Source organism: Dasypus novemcinctus, chromosome 5 (assembly GCF_030445035.2).
Source record: "Dasypus novemcinctus isolate mDasNov1 chromosome 5, mDasNov1.1.hap2, whole genome shotgun sequence".
Taxonomy (NCBI): domain Eukaryota; kingdom Metazoa; phylum Chordata; class Mammalia; order Cingulata; family Dasypodidae; genus Dasypus; species Dasypus novemcinctus.
The window spans coordinates 142,765,746-142,782,548 of NC_080677.1; the positions used below are offsets into that span (position 1 = coordinate 142,765,746).

A 16,803-nucleotide genomic window follows, 5' to 3' on the forward strand; every position below is an offset into this window, starting at 1 on the left:
TTAGGGAAGATACTTTAAAAAGTGTTAAATCACCCTAGACTTAATGTCTACCAACCTGATAACATCTGAACTGCTGACCTCAGTCAAAATGTGACTTCTATTACAGAGGAAAGAACTGACTTTGTAAAAATTAGTAAATAGAGCAAGAGTGGCATTCATTGCTGTTTTTAAAAATCTTTATGTAAATGTGGACAAACTGTCCGTAGTAATCCTGCAGGACTACCTTATTGACTACAGATTGGAATATGAATGAAGTCTTACTTGCCAGTATTCTCAAAGAATCCACTTCAAGATATTCTTATTGGTTTGGATTATCCTGAGATCTAACTTTTCCATGTGATTAAGAAGTTGTTTTTTCAGCTTAGAGGAAGTTCTTAATACTTAAATTCCTTTCATTTAAATTATATATACATCCCACATGGTTAAATGTGGTTTTTTCAGCAACCAAAAGTGGGTAAATCAGGGTTTTTACTACTACTACTGGCAGTAGATGTGATATACTGTAATCGGTGGCCTGCTCTTCTGGCCTGTAGACAAGAGTTGTTTTCAGTGCGTCTATACTGGGGTGAAAAAGACTGAATGTAGATATATTTTTAGAAAATTGTCCTAGAAAATGATTTTCACTGATGAGCTGCTGGGGTACTTGCGGTATCAGAGGAAGAAGTGGGCAGCACTTTGGGCTACTCATATCCACTTCAACAAGACCAGCTCTATTTTAAAGTCTCAAAACATTTATATTTCTTAAAAACTCTTCATGATTCCTTTGTTTTCCATAGTTGCAGGTGGTTACAGAGGATCCTTTAGAGGTTCATGATTTCCATAACAACAGAGGCAGTTTATGTGCAAATAAAATTTATTTAACTTTTCTGTATTCTGTAATTACAAGGGTTATGGAGATCCTGGAGTTTCTTGATTCCTAAAACAACATAGGTAATTTATGTACAGATTAGTGGTTTTCCAAATAAGGCCCAGAGGTCATCAGTACCAGAATCACCTGGTGTGTTTGTTTAAAACAAAGCTTCTGTGGTCCTACCGGAGCCAGCCTCTGTGGATGGGGCTCAGGAATCTGTATTTCCAACAAGGACCACAAATGCTCATAAGCTCACTAACTTTTAAGTGAGGGTTTGGTGATGTCCTTCTTGATAGTTAGAAGTCGACAATTGATATTTAGGCATCATCTGGTAGTAAGAGTTTACAGATCAAAAATAAACAAAATGGTTTATATTTGTCAGAATATGCCAACAGATTTGAGTGTGAATAACTTTCTAATTTTGGAAGGATTCTCATATTGCAGAGTTCCATTAATGGACAAGTTTTTCTAGTAGGCAGTGAAGTGGTTTAGTAATGCCATCAGTTCAGTTCAACTAATAATGAGCATTTACTGTGTGCCAGATACTGTACAGGTCCCTGCTTTCACAGAACTTAGAGTTTAGGCCAGAGGTCAGCAAACTACGGGCCTTGGGCCAAATCAAGCCTGTCACCTGTTTTTGTACCATCTGCGAGCTAAGAATGAATTTTATATTTTTAACTGACTTAAGGATGGTTTTAACATTTTTAAATGGTTGAAGAAAAATCAGGAGGAATATTTTGAGATGTGAAGATTATACGATATTCGAATTTCAGTGTCCAAATGCTTTATTAAAACACAGCCACCCTCATGCATTTATGTATTCTCTAGGACTGCTTTTGTACTACATCTGCAGAGTTGAATAGCTGCAACAAAGGCAAACTTTATGGCCACACAAAGCCTATTATTTGCTATCTGCCCTTTACAGAAAAAACTGCTGGCTTCTGGTCTCTTCTCTTGTGGGAAGAATATTATGGATATTGTGAATCCCCAAGAAAGTTTGAATACCTTGTCTTATTTTAAAAGTAAGGTTGATTTCAGATTTGGGGACTTGGATGGAGTAAAACTATAGCAGCATAAGTATAGCTAATTGATATACGAGACATCTCAATTTATGATTTCACACTTTTTTCTTTCTCTTGGATACTGCCAAAATGTGTGTCCACAATTGAAAGCTAGGTCTTTAGGAAGTACTAAAAATTCTAGATTAATAAAGAAATTTAATCCTCAAAGTTCTTTCAAATAATGGCATTTGGGCATCATTATCAATAATATCAGCTGTGGATAAACTTTCACAGGATCAAATACTGCTAATACCTTCTTCCAGCCAAAAACACTGTAAGGCACCGAGTGTGGCTGAAGTTCATTTATGTTTTGTCTGTAGTCTCTATCTAGACTCATCTGATTTGATGTAGTCCTGGCATAAGAATTTCTTACTCAAGAAGATGTTCAAGATTTTCAATTATTTTGTACTTACATTAAAGGAAAGCAGCCCTACAATTATCTACAACTTATTTAATATCTGCCTTTAATGGAGGTCTTATATACCCACTAACCACTCAGCATTCCACTGTGTAACTATTTTTGTTTTAAATTGGCTGCAACAGCTTTGGCCATGTAGTAGAAGGTATTTTTCTTGATTATTTGTAAATGTTGACCAAATTCATTTCCATATGCAGCCAGGTGATATGAACAGTTACCAATGCTTACCAGGATTATTATGATGGATTCTGATGTACACATTGTCACAGGGTAGCCTCTACTAAAAAATTCTGAGGTCTGTAAATATAGAATAGATATATTCTTTCTTGAAAGCTGAGACAGAATTAGATCTGAAATAATTTGCAGATAATATGGAACATTATTTTTGTTTTTCTGACCTGTTGTCAAGAGCTATCTGCTTACTAATGCTTTAGGCAAAATAGCATTTGCATTAGGAGCTATTCTTTTCATTTCTATTAGTTATAGTAGCTTTTTCTCAAGCTATCTAAATAGCTTGATTTTGCCAACAGGCACAAACTGAAACACTTGTTTTAAACATCAGGTATAAGGCAGTTCCACAATATGTTACCTAAGAAATCCTCAGAATTCTAATGGTGCAGTCCTGGAACAGAAGGAGCAATTCTCTGTTGATTTCTTTTGTGAAATATTATATCTTTAGGTAATAACGGGAAAGTGTTAGAAAAGAAATGTATTCAACAAAACCCACAAGTCTGTCAAATGTGAAAGCATCTTCCAGCAAAAGTTTTGTCCCTACAGATTATTGGGGGAGATTTTATTTCTGTTCAGGGTCCACTCTTGTTTGCTTCAGTTTGCTAAGGAAGCATCTCAGCTGTGAATTTGTTATGAAACTCTTTGGCATATGTAGCCTTGAACATCATAAGGTCTAGTTATCAGATCATCATTGTTTATACAGACTGGGGACACAACTCCAGGGGGTAATCATTCAGATACTGTTCTTAAATTGCTTATTACATATATCTAAATTCTTGAGAATGGCTCTATAATGTCTGGTATGCCCTACATTTTCAACAGAATCCTATATTTGTCACCAAAAACGTTGTCTTAAAAAAATAAAAATAAGGAACCATGGCTACTTTCAACAAAATAATCTTCTTTGACTGTGAAATTCCTTGTGGTTAATCCTTCTACACAACCAAAATCCTTGAAGTTTATAACTATAGTAACTGAAAAGGACCAATAGATACTTAAAATATAGCCGCCATAGGATTTTCTGGCATATATAATGAGAGACATGTTCCTATGTATACGAATAAGTAGGCTGAGAGACTTACACTGACAAACGACAACTTAGGTTAACTTCAAGAACACTACTTTTTGAAGATCTACCACTTTACATTTTCTCAGGTTAAAATCTGAACTATTCCATTATGGTGTGCCTACACACATTTGTCCTAATTAAACAGGTTCTTTTATAAAGTTAGGGCAGGGGCTCTCAATCATGATTGCATATTAGAAACCCCTAGGAGCTTTTAAAAATATGAATGCCCAGGCCCCATCTCCAAACCAACTTTCTCAGAACTCTGGGGGTGGCTACTAGACATAGGGGGATTGTACCTTTGAGGCAAAGTTTGCATTACAGTGACACGCACAAGTCTTAAGTGTAACATTTGATGAAACCGACAAGTGCATACAACACGTATCCCATCCAGATATGGAACATTATCATCACTATCACTACATAAAGTTCTTTTATGTTCCCAGCCCAGTAGATCCCCACGCCCATCCCCTAGCTCCAGACAACCATTGTTCTGACTATTTTCCATCACAGATTAAGTTTTGCCTGTTTTAGAACTTTATGGAAATGGACATCAGTGGTTTTTAAAAGTTTTAAAAGAACCCACATGGTTCCAGGTGCAACTGGAGTTGCTAAACACTTATGTAGGATATCTAAATCAGAGTAGTACTTTATTAAATGACCTAAGGCTTTCTTAGTGTAGTATATAAAGATAATTTTCAAAGGTATTTGGGGCTATTTTCTATTAGATGAAGCTATGATGAATGGTGTGAGTTATATTCATTTAACTAGGGGAGTCATTGTTCCTTCCCTTGTTTCCCTTTACATTTTTCTGCAATAGTCATTTTTCCAGGCTCAAATCACCACACTTAATTACTTTTAGATGAGAAGAGATAATCTAGCAACCTGGCTCTAGGCAACTTTAAACATAATATAAAACCAGAGTTCAACCTCTATTTTACCATTTAGTTTTGGGAAATTAAGGCTCTTAACATGAACCCTATGCTTTCAGAATCTTTCCCAAAGAAAGAAATACTGCTGCTCATGGTTACACTAAATTGGTGATTCATTTAAAAACATAAACGATGAAAACCAAAATTGAAACATTGAGCAAGCATGTAATATCCATGGTTTGTGTAAATTCTGAAAATAGACCTTTCTTTATTTTAACGAGGTAATTACATGAACTAGTTAGTGTATAAGTAACCTAAAATGTCTCATATTGTTTCAAAGTATCTCATATATTCAAAGAAAGAACAATCTAGTTAAGGACGTTTTAGTTACAGTGGTATTAATTCTGATTCTAGCCATGCATAATTTTTACCTATAAAAATCCTTGGATTGCTTTATTTCCTAAGGCTCTAAAAACAGAAGAGATTAGTCAAACTAACAGGATGAAGCACTTCATAGGTTTATGTTTACAGTGCAGAAAGGATAAAAATATTCCTGTGCATATGTAAAATAGATCTACACAGCAGCCTTGAAAATAAAAACCCAGCTGAACTGTGCCAGATGCATTGAGGCTCCTTCCTAAGTGCTCAGGCATCCTTTCCTACTCTCAGTACACAAGTGACCTGAGATGTCCCAGCACTAGTCTTTAGACTTTGAGTGCTCTGATTTCTCCAACTGAGTTCCAGTTATTCAGAGATTCAGAGAGGAGAGTCTTCCCACCCTGCTTGATTGAGGGAAGGGCGAGGAATGATATTTCATGAACATAAAATTGTATTTCAGCACTACATGAAGTTTGGCTGCGTACATCCCCTGAATAATGTTTACCTATTGAACGAACTATAACCCAGTGTTACAAGATTTCTAAATCTGGTTTACATTGTCATCATATCTGCACTTAAAAACAAATTTAGAATTTAATGATCAGGTTGATATTTGGGGTGAGTAGTTTAATAGTGCACTCATGAGTTGGTATGATAATTGGGCATGTAACTATAGGTTACCCTTTCTCTTCCCTATATCTGACAGTTCATCAAAAGGCTTGTTTAATATGGGAAACAGTGCATGGAAGGATGTCCATGCTAGCAAGAACATTTATCCAAAAGCATTAGTAGCTGATTATATGCTTCTAATTGATGGTATGTTCCTTCTGCACGATTTGTAGAATGCAGGAACAGAGCATCTGTGAACACTCCCTACAGTGTTCTGCCTTAAGGGATTGTGTGGTCAATAGTTATCAAATGTTAGAGTGTATGAGAATCACCTGAGGGTCTTAAAAATGAGAATTTTCAAGCTATGCCAATTACAAGTCTATGGTCCAGGAAATGTTGACGCATTTTGAACTATAAATCTATGCCATTGATACCCAATTTGGCCGTGCATCTCAACCAATTGAGCAATTAACAAATAAACAAACGTACAGATCACAGGTCCTACTCCTAGAAATTCCAACTCAGATGCTCGGCTCAACTCTATTTTATAAAAGTTCCATCAGTATATCTCTGGTGATAAGTAGTATTGTGTAATGTCTATGCATTGTCAATGAATCCAGGTGAAAAGTGGAAATACAATAGCACCTTAAACATGAAATATGTGAAATAAAATTTAGTTCCCAGATGATAAAATGTTTTTCCACTCTTTTTTCCCAGATATTTCAATGTTCTGTGATTATAGAATAAATTCTCTTAAGTCCTAGATAAGGAATTCTTAGTTATGAAAAATGTTTGTTTTTTCCTCTATTTTATTTAACATATTAAAATGACTTCCTGAGTATAAAGTTCTTTAGAAGTAATCATATCACTGGGCAAAGAAACATAATCTAGTGGCCTGGAAAAGTTAAAGCATACATTAAATAGTGACCATAATCTACTCAGCTCCTCTGAGATAAGATCTTACTTATATTTAAGTGTCTCATGTTTTGCCTTTGCTTTCCTTTAGACTATTGTAATGAATGTCTTGATAGTTATGCCTTTTGACCTTGACTAAGTAAATAGTTTTTGTCCCTGTTTTCTAGCTATGTAGAAATAACAGATTAAAGGTAGAATCCTATCTTTTTTTTCCTTCAAGTGAAGTTGGATTTTCTGAGAAATAAACTCAAGAGCCTAATTGATTTAAGGCCAGACTAAAAGAAATAGAAGTTATTACTTAATTAATCCATAACACTTTAAAATGAATATGCCAGCATGTGTAGCTGCCGTGTCCATAATTCATAAGTAACAGAATTTTTGATAACATTTTTAAGAGAGAAAAATATTATATTGAAATTCACTCAATATTGCTAATTTAAGAAGCTCTCTAAGGAACTGAGCCATTGATTTTTGTGTAAACTAAGTGATTTTCCATTATGTCTAGCATTTCTTTTCATCTTAGAATTGGCTGAAGTTTTAAAATACCTTGAAAAGAAAAAAATACGTATACTACTTAAGTATTCTGTCAAGCACAACATAATATTTTTCAGTTTTCACCTTAAAATATTAAATTGTGATTTTATATGCAAATTTCAAATATTCCTCTTTAACAAATATGTTGGGAATTATTGTAGCTTTTAATAAAAATCTTTGAATATTATCTTTAAATACATAAGTATTTTACATGACTGTATATACAGATTACCAGATTTTATATTTGGCTTTTTTTTTTTTTTTTAAACAGAGCATCAAGAAGAAAAATACAAACAAACAGGAGATGAGCACATACTTGAGATTCATTGTCTCCCGCATGAAGGAGCGGGTGAGTCCTGCTGAGGAAATCTTTCAAAATTGCCCAAAATGTATTTAACTCTGATTCATTCTTTAAAAGTTAGTGACTGAAAAGTAACAAACTTAGATATAGCAAAGTGAAGCATGAAAATCATGCTGTCATGTTGCTTTATGCAGTAATCATTCTATAAAAGACTTAGATTTTTTTGTTTTGTTTTGTCTTTATTTTGACATAGGTACTTTTTTTAAGCTGCATTAGATTAGAAATATTTACATTTTTAATTACATTTATTGGAATGGACATTATCATTGGTAATTAGTGTTTTTCCAAAATAACTGTTTTATCAAAACTTTAAGGGAAGTGGATTTGGCTCAACCAATAGAGCGTCCGCCTACCACATGGGAGGTCCAGGGTTCAAACCCAGGGCCTCCTGACCCGTGTGATGAGCTGGCCCATGTGCAGTGCTGATGTGCGCAAGGAGTGCTGTGTCACGCAGGGGTGTCCCCCGCGTAGGGGAGCCCTAGGCGCAAGCACTGTGCCCGTAAGGAGAGCTGCCCAGTGCGAAAAAGTGCAGCCTGCGCATGAGTGGTGTTGCACACATGGAGAGCTGATGCAGCAAGATGATGCAACAAAAAGAACACAGATTTCTGGTGCTGCCTGACAAGAATACAAGTGGACACAGAAGAGCACACAGCAAATGAACAGAGAGCAGACAACGGGGGGGGGGGGGAGAAATAATAAAAAAAATTTATAAAAAAAAAACAAAACAAAAAACCTCTAAGGATTGATACATTAAACTATAAACATACACTTTCCAGTTAAATTTTAAGATGCTTTTATTATTTCTCTTTAGAGGTAGAAAATATTTTGAATTTTAGAAATTGATGTTGTCCCTTTCTGTTTAGCCCAATTTAAAATTGGTTTGTCTAACAATCTTTTAGGCCATAGATCTTAATAAAAAGGGGAAAGACAATAAGCATCCAATGTACAGGAGACTGGTACATTCAGCTGTTGATGTTCCCACCATACAAGAGGTAAAGTCAGTTCCTTTATTCTACTTCACTTATATTTTTTAAATTGATAGTTAAAAAATTTTTTTTAAATTAGTAATTCTGTTTGCTTTTCTTTCCTTGAGAGTATATTTTACCCTACTCTTTTACTGAAACAGAAAAGTAATGACTATTCAGTGAGGCACTATTATTTGTTTTAAATTTCATGTACTTATTCTAATGCAAATTAGGTGTCATCTTTTAAAATACCTGGTTTTAACAAACCTGTAGATTTGTGATACTTGTAGATTAAAGCTGTAGTCAAGTTAATTTAATATTCAGAGAATTAATCTCGACATGGTTTTTCAGTTTTAGCAACAGTACATAGAGATTTCTCTCAGGTAAAAATTGCAGCATAGATATGATCAGGAGTCTTGGGAAATAATGAAATGAATATGAACAAAATAAAGATTTTTAACTAAACTTAATTCTTTTTATCTAAGGATTAGTAATGAGTCTGTTAATATTTAATTATAAATAACTGCAAAATCCAGGAGTCAAGGTTGCTGTAATTCTAGGTTTTCTACCTCAATTATCATTTTGAAATTTTAAAAATTTATGAATGGTCATTATAGCCTATAGGCAGACCATCAGAATAATTTTAAACTATCTTACAAACTGCCTAACTGAATCTGGAAAGCTTTCATGGAAGAAATGGCAATACATTTGGGTCTTGTATGATTTCCATAGGAAACTACCATTCTGAGAAAGGAAACTACATGTGCAAAGGCAGGAAATAGGAAAGGGATGATTGAGTTCTTAGTTATTCTTAAGAGGCTTTAGCATTCCAAGCTATTTTCCCAGCCCATTTCCTAAATGTATCACCAAGATAAGAAAATATCCCTTCTACTTCTAGATAGCTTTAATTGTCATATCCTAATCCAAAATTTTTGCCCAAAAAACCCCTCTCAAATTTCTTCCATAAGCCTTCCCTTTGGCAGCCAAAGGCAAAGTTAAAGAAAACCCAGTGAAGGAAATCCTTTTCATATATCACTCTAGTACAGAAGACATTTTGGCATTACCTTGGTACACAGAGGAACACTTAGGATGATATTTTTAAATTATTTATAAATCCATACCTAATCCCAACTCAGAAATATAAAATGCTTTCTAAGTAGTTATGGTGGTAAAATGTCACAGAGGTGAAAAGTCCTAGTTTTCAATCTTTGTTCTCCTGTGTTATAAAAAGAACGGTAGATGTGTAGTTATCAATTAGCCATGCAGACTAAAGAGTTCATTATTTACAAAGCTTAGGAGCAACTTTTATCATTATTGCAAAATGAGATGTTTAAGCTGCAAAATTCACTCTAGTAAATAAAAATAAAGTACAATGTGGCTCCAGGTTATTTGATCAGCCATTGTTCATCCTACTGTAATATTCGAAGTACAAATGGAGTTGATGATTTAATTTCAAGCACATTCTCTGCCAGTTCTTTTGTACCACAGAAGTAGTCCTAATGTCATCCTGGAAAAAATTCTGTTGTATCCTATGCTGTAATAATGCTGTTTAACATATTGTAAGCAAACATTTTCACTCGTAATTCTTTTACCATTTTGTTTTTTGCCCCCTGCAGAAAGTGAATGAAGGGAAATATCGGAGTTATGAAGAGTTCAAAGCTGATGCTCAACTCCTTCTCCACAACACAGTGATTTTCTATGGAGGTTGAATATTTTTTGTTTTTTTCTTTTGTATACATTTTTAAAAAGTACCATTTACATTCCACGTTGAGAAATATTTTCTATAAACATTAAATTTTTAAAATTTATACCTTAATGATATATAACTAAATAATGATGTTAGAATTTAAGCTTTTTAGGATATTTCGTGATGAGTTATGTCGTGTAGAATTGACTAGCCAAAGGAAAAACTGTAGTAGATGAAATTATTGTTCCTTATAGTTTTATATATATTTGTCTTAGTTTAGAGGCTTTTTAATAAGTGCTTTGAGTAATTTGAGTAATATTGTATTATTCAAAGGTAAAGAGGTCACTTCATACCGAGACAAGTATGGTTTTGTTGAGTGTAGAATAAAAGCTGCTTACAGAATTTTATTTTGCTGTGTGAACTTTATGTAAAATACATGTTTTGCTTTGAAATGATATGTGTCCACTTTTGCTTAACTGAAAGAAAATTAAATGACTATTAATTTTGATAGTCTTGTTTTTAGATTATTGGTAATAGATAATATCTATCTTGAATTACAGCAGACAGTGAACAAGCTGACATAGCGAGGATGCTATATAAAGACACATGTCATGAGGTACTATTCATGCCTAAAGTTAACTCTTGCCATAATCCAAATTAATTTGTTTCAGAATTCCATTATTCTTATATACATTTTAGTTATGCCATTTCCTTTAAATATAATTTTTATTTTCATATTTGAAAATACACGTGAAATAATGCAAAAGAAGAAAAAATCTGAGTAGACTATTCTCAGAAAATCTTGGGAGTTAGATTTAGTTACTAAGTAACTTTTACTTGGGAGTTAGATTTAGTTACTAAGTAACTGCTTCCTCATCTGGAACTACTCTTAAGAGCTGTTGAGTATTAAGTTAGATAATGCATGTAAATATATTGCACTGAGAAGACACTCAGTAAAATGTTACCTTCTTTAAATGAAGGATTAAAATTTGAGTCCTAGACTATATGGGCCAAAAACAACCAAAAAGCAAGGTTCCTGTTTACACATAAATGAAATATATATTTAACGAAGTTTTTTGTAATCATGCTTGAAATAATTGCCTGTAATTATACTATCTTTGCAAAAGTGTCTTAGTTTATATAAAAAGTTTTTTTAAAATTCATTTCAAATTTGACTTTTGCTTTTTATTCACTCAACAAATATTTATTGAGTGTCTACTATGTGCCAGGCAGTGTGTTAGGAGGAATAAAACTGTAAACAATGCACTGGCTTCTTCCTCACTTAGTTACATTCTAATGAGGGAGACTGGGGAAATAAAAAGAAAGAAACAAAACATCTTTCTTTACAAGTTGTAAAAAATATTAGGAAAGAAAACAAGCATGGGACTACAGTGAAGAATGAAGCAAGGTGAGGAGTGCTGTTTATTGGTAGTAGGTATTTTATATAGATAGATCAGGAAACCCTTTTTGAAGAAGTAATATTAAGCTGAGAGCTAACCAATGAAAAGACACCAAATGAGGTTGGAAGGTGAACCAGGGGTTAGACCAGGCCAGGCTTATAAGAAATTTGTACTATATTCTTATAAAGTGCAAATATGAGACCACAGGGATGGTTTTAACAGTAAAGTGACAGATTCTTCCATGTTATTTATTTAAAATATCAAATTTAAGCTTATATAAGCAAAAAAGATTATAAAGGAATAAAATTCAAGACTATGCACATGAGTTTGTATGAATATATTTTATATATTTTAATGTACATGTATATTTTATATAGGCTAAAATAGTTTATCTTTTTCAGCTGGATGAACTACAGCTTTGCAAGAATTGCTTCTATTTGTCAAATGCTCGTCCCGACAATTGGTTCTGCTATCCTTGTGTATGTGAAATTTTGTGATTTTTTGTTTTTTTTACCTCTTAAGTGTATAATATACTCTGCTAAGGAAGTTTATTTCCAGTTTTCTTAAAAATTACACTCTTTCCTAAATATTTTTCTTTATATTATAATTTATGCGGTTTCAATAAATATAAGCAACTGAAACATGGAGAAAATGACTTGAGATTGTCATCCATTTCTCATTTTAAATGAGGAACTTAAAAGAATAAGAAAGTGAATTTTTGCTTTTATTTTCATTCTTTCACAAGAAATCTAAGGCTTTGCATATATCCATAGCAATCCTGGAGTCCCAGATGCATCGTTTCCCTTAAAATGACATGATTTCATTTTAAGAAGGTGGTAAGCCTGTGTTCCAGACCCACAGCCCCAACTGACAGTGGGTTTAAGAGGCTGCCTGAAAGAAACCAGTCTTCAGGACAGTGCCCTGAGGTGTGGTTAAAATGCAGATTTTGGAATCAGTAGGTCTAGAGTAGAGCCCCAGATTCTCCCCTTTCTATCAAGCTCCCAGGTGATACTGATGCTGTAGTTCCCTATGTTACACCTTATGAAGCTATGTTAGGGTTTTCTGGGTTTTTTTTTGTTTGTTTGTTTGTTTTTTTACTATTCGACATGGCCCTTCATGGCCTCATTCTAAGATGGTATAGAGAGAATATTTTTCCTCTCTCTTCTGAGAAATAAAGATTCACTTTACTCTCAATTTGATTTTTTTGATGTTTCTTTTGAAGATTAAATCAATCAGTCCTGGGGTGTGGGGGGAGGATGAATATGTTTAGAAGTAGAAAAGAAATATTTTGAGAATAATGGATTCTACTTGACAGAATAGTTCAATATTAAGGTATACTTGCATTTAATATACTAAGCAATATAACAAGGTAAAACATTTTATTTCCAGATACCTAATCATGAGCTGGTTTGGGCTAAAATGAAAGGTTTTGGGTTTTGGCCAGCCAAAGTCATGCAGAAAGAGGACAATCAGGTTGACGTTCGCTTCTTTGGTCACCATCACCAGAGGTAATTAATGAATCCCAAGCTTCTTAAGAAGTTCTTAAAAGAGTGATAAATTCTACCTTTATCAATGTTCTGTTGATTTCTCCATCAGATAAAGTACGGAATTTACTGTATATTGAAGAAACACATATATATTGAAGTAAGCACATAGCTTACTTCTACAACTAACAGTGATTTCTAAAAATTATGTTTCTAGGTATATTTCAGATACACTTCCTAAATTGAGGACATTTTCAGTAACTGACACTGTTGAACCTCAGAAGTATATTAATGCAGAGACTGAATTCATAATGGTAGTAGGGTAGAAGGGTCCCAAGAGTGTGTCTATTCCATCGTAATGTAATGATATTATAGTTGTTCCAACCATCTTTTCAAGGCCCATTTGATGAAACTATAGGCAAAAATCATCAGTTAGGGAAGAGAACAGAGTATCATTCTTGTGGTGTAAGAATTATGTAAATACTTTCAGTGTGTATAAGAATTATACATATATAAAATATTTTCCAATTTAGATTTAAAATTTCTGTTGCTAGGAAGATGTATATAGTATGGTTTAAAAATTTATGTTTTCATAATACAAAAATATATGTTGCCTAGAGTAAAAACCATTTTCATTACTATAGAATTATTTTCATAGTTAAATACCTCACAAAAGGAATGCTGAACAGTAGGACTATAGAATTATAACTACTTCTTTCATTGTGATGTTAAGACCTTAATATTCATTGTGCATTGAAAATTAGAAATTCTAAAGTATTGTCCTAAATAATTGGATCATTAATAGCATTGATTTTAAAATAAAAACTATCAAAAGGCTCAGAAATTGATGAATTTCATCAAGCCATAATATGAATTTAAAATTCACATGTGATTTCTTTGGGTTCATTAACACAGGTAACTTCAAGTGAAAGTCACCACAAAATATTTTAATATTGAAGAAAATGACAAAAATTGGCTACAAGATTTAAAAGTTATACCTTGCAAGGATTTAAATTAACAAAAAATAATCCCCATAATAATCCATGAAATGTTTTCTACCATGCCCAAAGGGTAAAGGTCTTATATAAATATTATTAGAAGAAAAGCTACAAAAGAGACTTTATTTCTCTCCATAATGAATTTTTGCTTAATATTCATTTAATTTAAATAGAGGATTAGTTACATGAAACTTGTAAATACTGTAAATTTCCAAAAAAAGAAGTTCTTTCGTAGAAAAGTACACACTTATCTGTGATTGCAATCATGTCAAGAACATTAGTTATATAAGGATAAAATCAAATAATTCAGTATGAAGTATGTTTTAATTGTATGATTAAGTGATAATTTTTAATTCATATGAATTTGGTTTCAGTTTCTCATAAAAACTTTAGTGAGACAATGTATACTGAATAGGTGGGTTGAGGGTAGTCTCTAGAAGCCATCTATCTCTAAATTGATATACAGAGGAAGCAGTAGGTAGAATGGTTAGATTAAGTAGATTTGTGTCCTGGCTTTATCATATACTGCTTCTTTATCTTGGACAATTTATTTAATCACAAGTCTTCACTTGTAAAATAAGAATGTTCGTCTAAACTACCTATAAGTGTTTTTGGAAAGTTGAAAGTGTTTATATATAAAAATCTAAGCACCAATACCTGGCACATAGTGAATACTCAATAGACAATTAGCTTTTACAAATGTGCAAAGAATAGGGGGAAAGAAAAATATTATTTAAAAAAAAAAGAATAGGGGGAAAGTTTGATTCTATTTTTCCTAGTTTTATTAAATAAAACACATTTAACTTAGAAAAAAACATAAATTCAGTTAATTTTTAAAGCCTTACTGATAGATTTGAGCAATCTGATCATCAGAGGATTTTTAATGTATCTTTAAGAAATTACCATCAGTTTGCAAACAGCTTTATAGTATCTTCCACATGAGTGATATTTTATTAATAATGAGTTAATTTGTTTTATGTCATTTGGTATACTATGCAGAAAATATTTTAAAATATTAAATTTGTCACCTGAAACCAGAATTAAAACATAAAGTTACATTTCCAGAGTTTATTTTTCCAAGCCTCCTGTTTCCTGGGAGTTTTAATCTAAACAATTCTGGACAGGTGGGACTTGTAAGGATTTTTCTTTTCTAAAATAAAGAAAAGAAAAGTCTACAATTTTACTATGCAATACAGAATAGTTTTCCTTTGCTTTTCCTTGGTTTCATATACCTAATAAGATATTGAAATGAAAGACTGATTAGGACATACTTTAAAAATTCTACTACGTCATATTAGACTATTTGATTCATTGAAAACGAACTTTTTAAAAAATTGCAATAATGAATTTCTAAGTACTTAAGCAAAACTTATATACCAAGTGGAAATGGCCCAGAAGGAGTCACTATTTGCAAGTTTTGATAATAACCATTCTGTTGACAGTCCCTCATTACACGTAGGTGGGGGGAAAAGAATTTTTGTAAACATAAATGGTTTTTGACTAGTCCCTTTTTACATTCAAAAGAGAACAAGTCACTCCCTTCCTAGACTCTGAGCAAGTTGGAAAGCTCCAGGAAAAAAATAGACTGTGATCCCTTTTAAATACAAGAGCAGCTTAAGTAGGGTTGTTTAGGATTTGTAACATATTTGGCAAACATGTAGCTAAGCCTGCCAGAGAAAATTCATAGCTGATAAGTTCCTACTATCCTAACAAGGCTAAATCTTTTGACTACATATATAATTGGAGGGTGGGATGGTACAGGCTAGAAAGAGGTAGCAGGAAATCATCAAGTATAGGCAAGAAAAGAAGTAGAACATTTTAGGTTTATTTACTATCAGATCGCTGTACTATTTAATTCTGCATATACCTGCATTCAGGATTTACAGCTGTACAGACATGGTCCAATTAGATTCTACCTCTTTTTATTAGGCTTGCCCTAAATTGTGTGATTTTTCTGTTTCCTATCTTTTTATTTATTTATTTATTTATTTTGTATATCAGATATCATACCCTGGTAATATTTTTTAAAAGTAAAATCTAATTAGCTATAGTTATGGAGTTGATTAAAAGAGATTAGGAAGTGTATGTATGTACTGCCTTGAGACTTAATTTAAGAACTGACATGAATAAATTTTATTTCCAATGGATACATAGATATTTTAAGTTAAGGGACAAAAAAAACACTCTCCTGGATCACAAATTCATTCCAAGCAGCACTGCTTATAATAGAATTCTCTCTCAAAAGCAAACTGCTGAGAACAAAAACAATTTTATTGATTTTTCTAGTACATAGTAAGTACTCTATAAATATTTGTTGACTGAAAGAATAAATATAACAATAATTCAAAATGAAATGCCAGAGAACTCTTATCCTCAAACACAATTCCATTTTTACATTTGGCAGTAGAGTTTAGAGTTTTTCAAAGTGTAGTATACTGATAGAGTTTTTAACAAAAGCACTTATACCAGATGAAACACCTGCATTGTTCATGCAGTATTTAAATAATTTTATGGAAGTTTAAATTTAACAATTTCAGGTATTTTTTAACATATAACAATATGGCTTCTTATATATTTAAAATATATTTTTACATTGTAAAGTAAATATCTTAGCTTATACAAACAAGTTAGACGTTTATGGCTTAGGCACTTGTAGTTATGATTTTAAGAGAATTCTTCAAAACAGTCACAAGTCTAGTATTTCTGAAACTAACTGTAGGCCAGGAATGAAAACTATATTTCTTACATATTTGTAGCAGGAAAATTATTTACCAGTGAACTGAAAAAAATCTTTGTGCACAGTGCCATGTTCCACATGTATCTATGTTTTGGAAAATGTCTAAGTATTGCTTAAACATCTCTGTAGTTTTATATCTCACTTGTGATATTTCTTCTGCCTAGCATTTCTCCCCTTATATAGTCCCCTGTCTAAATGTTACTCATTTTTCAATATCAAGTCCAAATAAAGTTTTCT

General features: G+C 32.7%; 1 protein-coding gene across 50 annotated transcripts in view; it reads left to right on the top strand.

Annotated features, from left to right (window-relative positions):
* ZMYND11 (zinc finger MYND-type containing 11) overlaps nucleotides 1–16,803 on the top strand; it is a 135,138-nt gene that overhangs the window by 96,364 nt on the left and 21,971 nt on the right. For 41 of the 50 annotated variants that reach the window (XM_071215403.1, XM_004454044.5, XM_071215402.1 and 38 more), the window contains 6 exons: nucleotides 7,206–7,283; nucleotides 8,195–8,287; nucleotides 9,877–9,964; nucleotides 10,508–10,563; nucleotides 11,749–11,826; nucleotides 12,737–12,855. In XM_071215403.1, the coding sequence (XP_071071504.1) occupies nucleotides 7,206–7,283; nucleotides 8,195–8,287; nucleotides 9,877–9,964; nucleotides 10,508–10,563; nucleotides 11,749–11,826; nucleotides 12,737–12,855 (512 nt within the window). The remainder of the gene's footprint in view (nucleotides 1–7,205; nucleotides 7,284–8,194; nucleotides 8,288–9,876; nucleotides 9,965–10,507; nucleotides 10,564–11,748; nucleotides 11,827–12,736; nucleotides 12,856–16,803) is intronic. The other 9 variants (XM_023587557.3, XM_023587558.3, XM_071215420.1 and 6 more) reach the window with 1 other exon arrangement.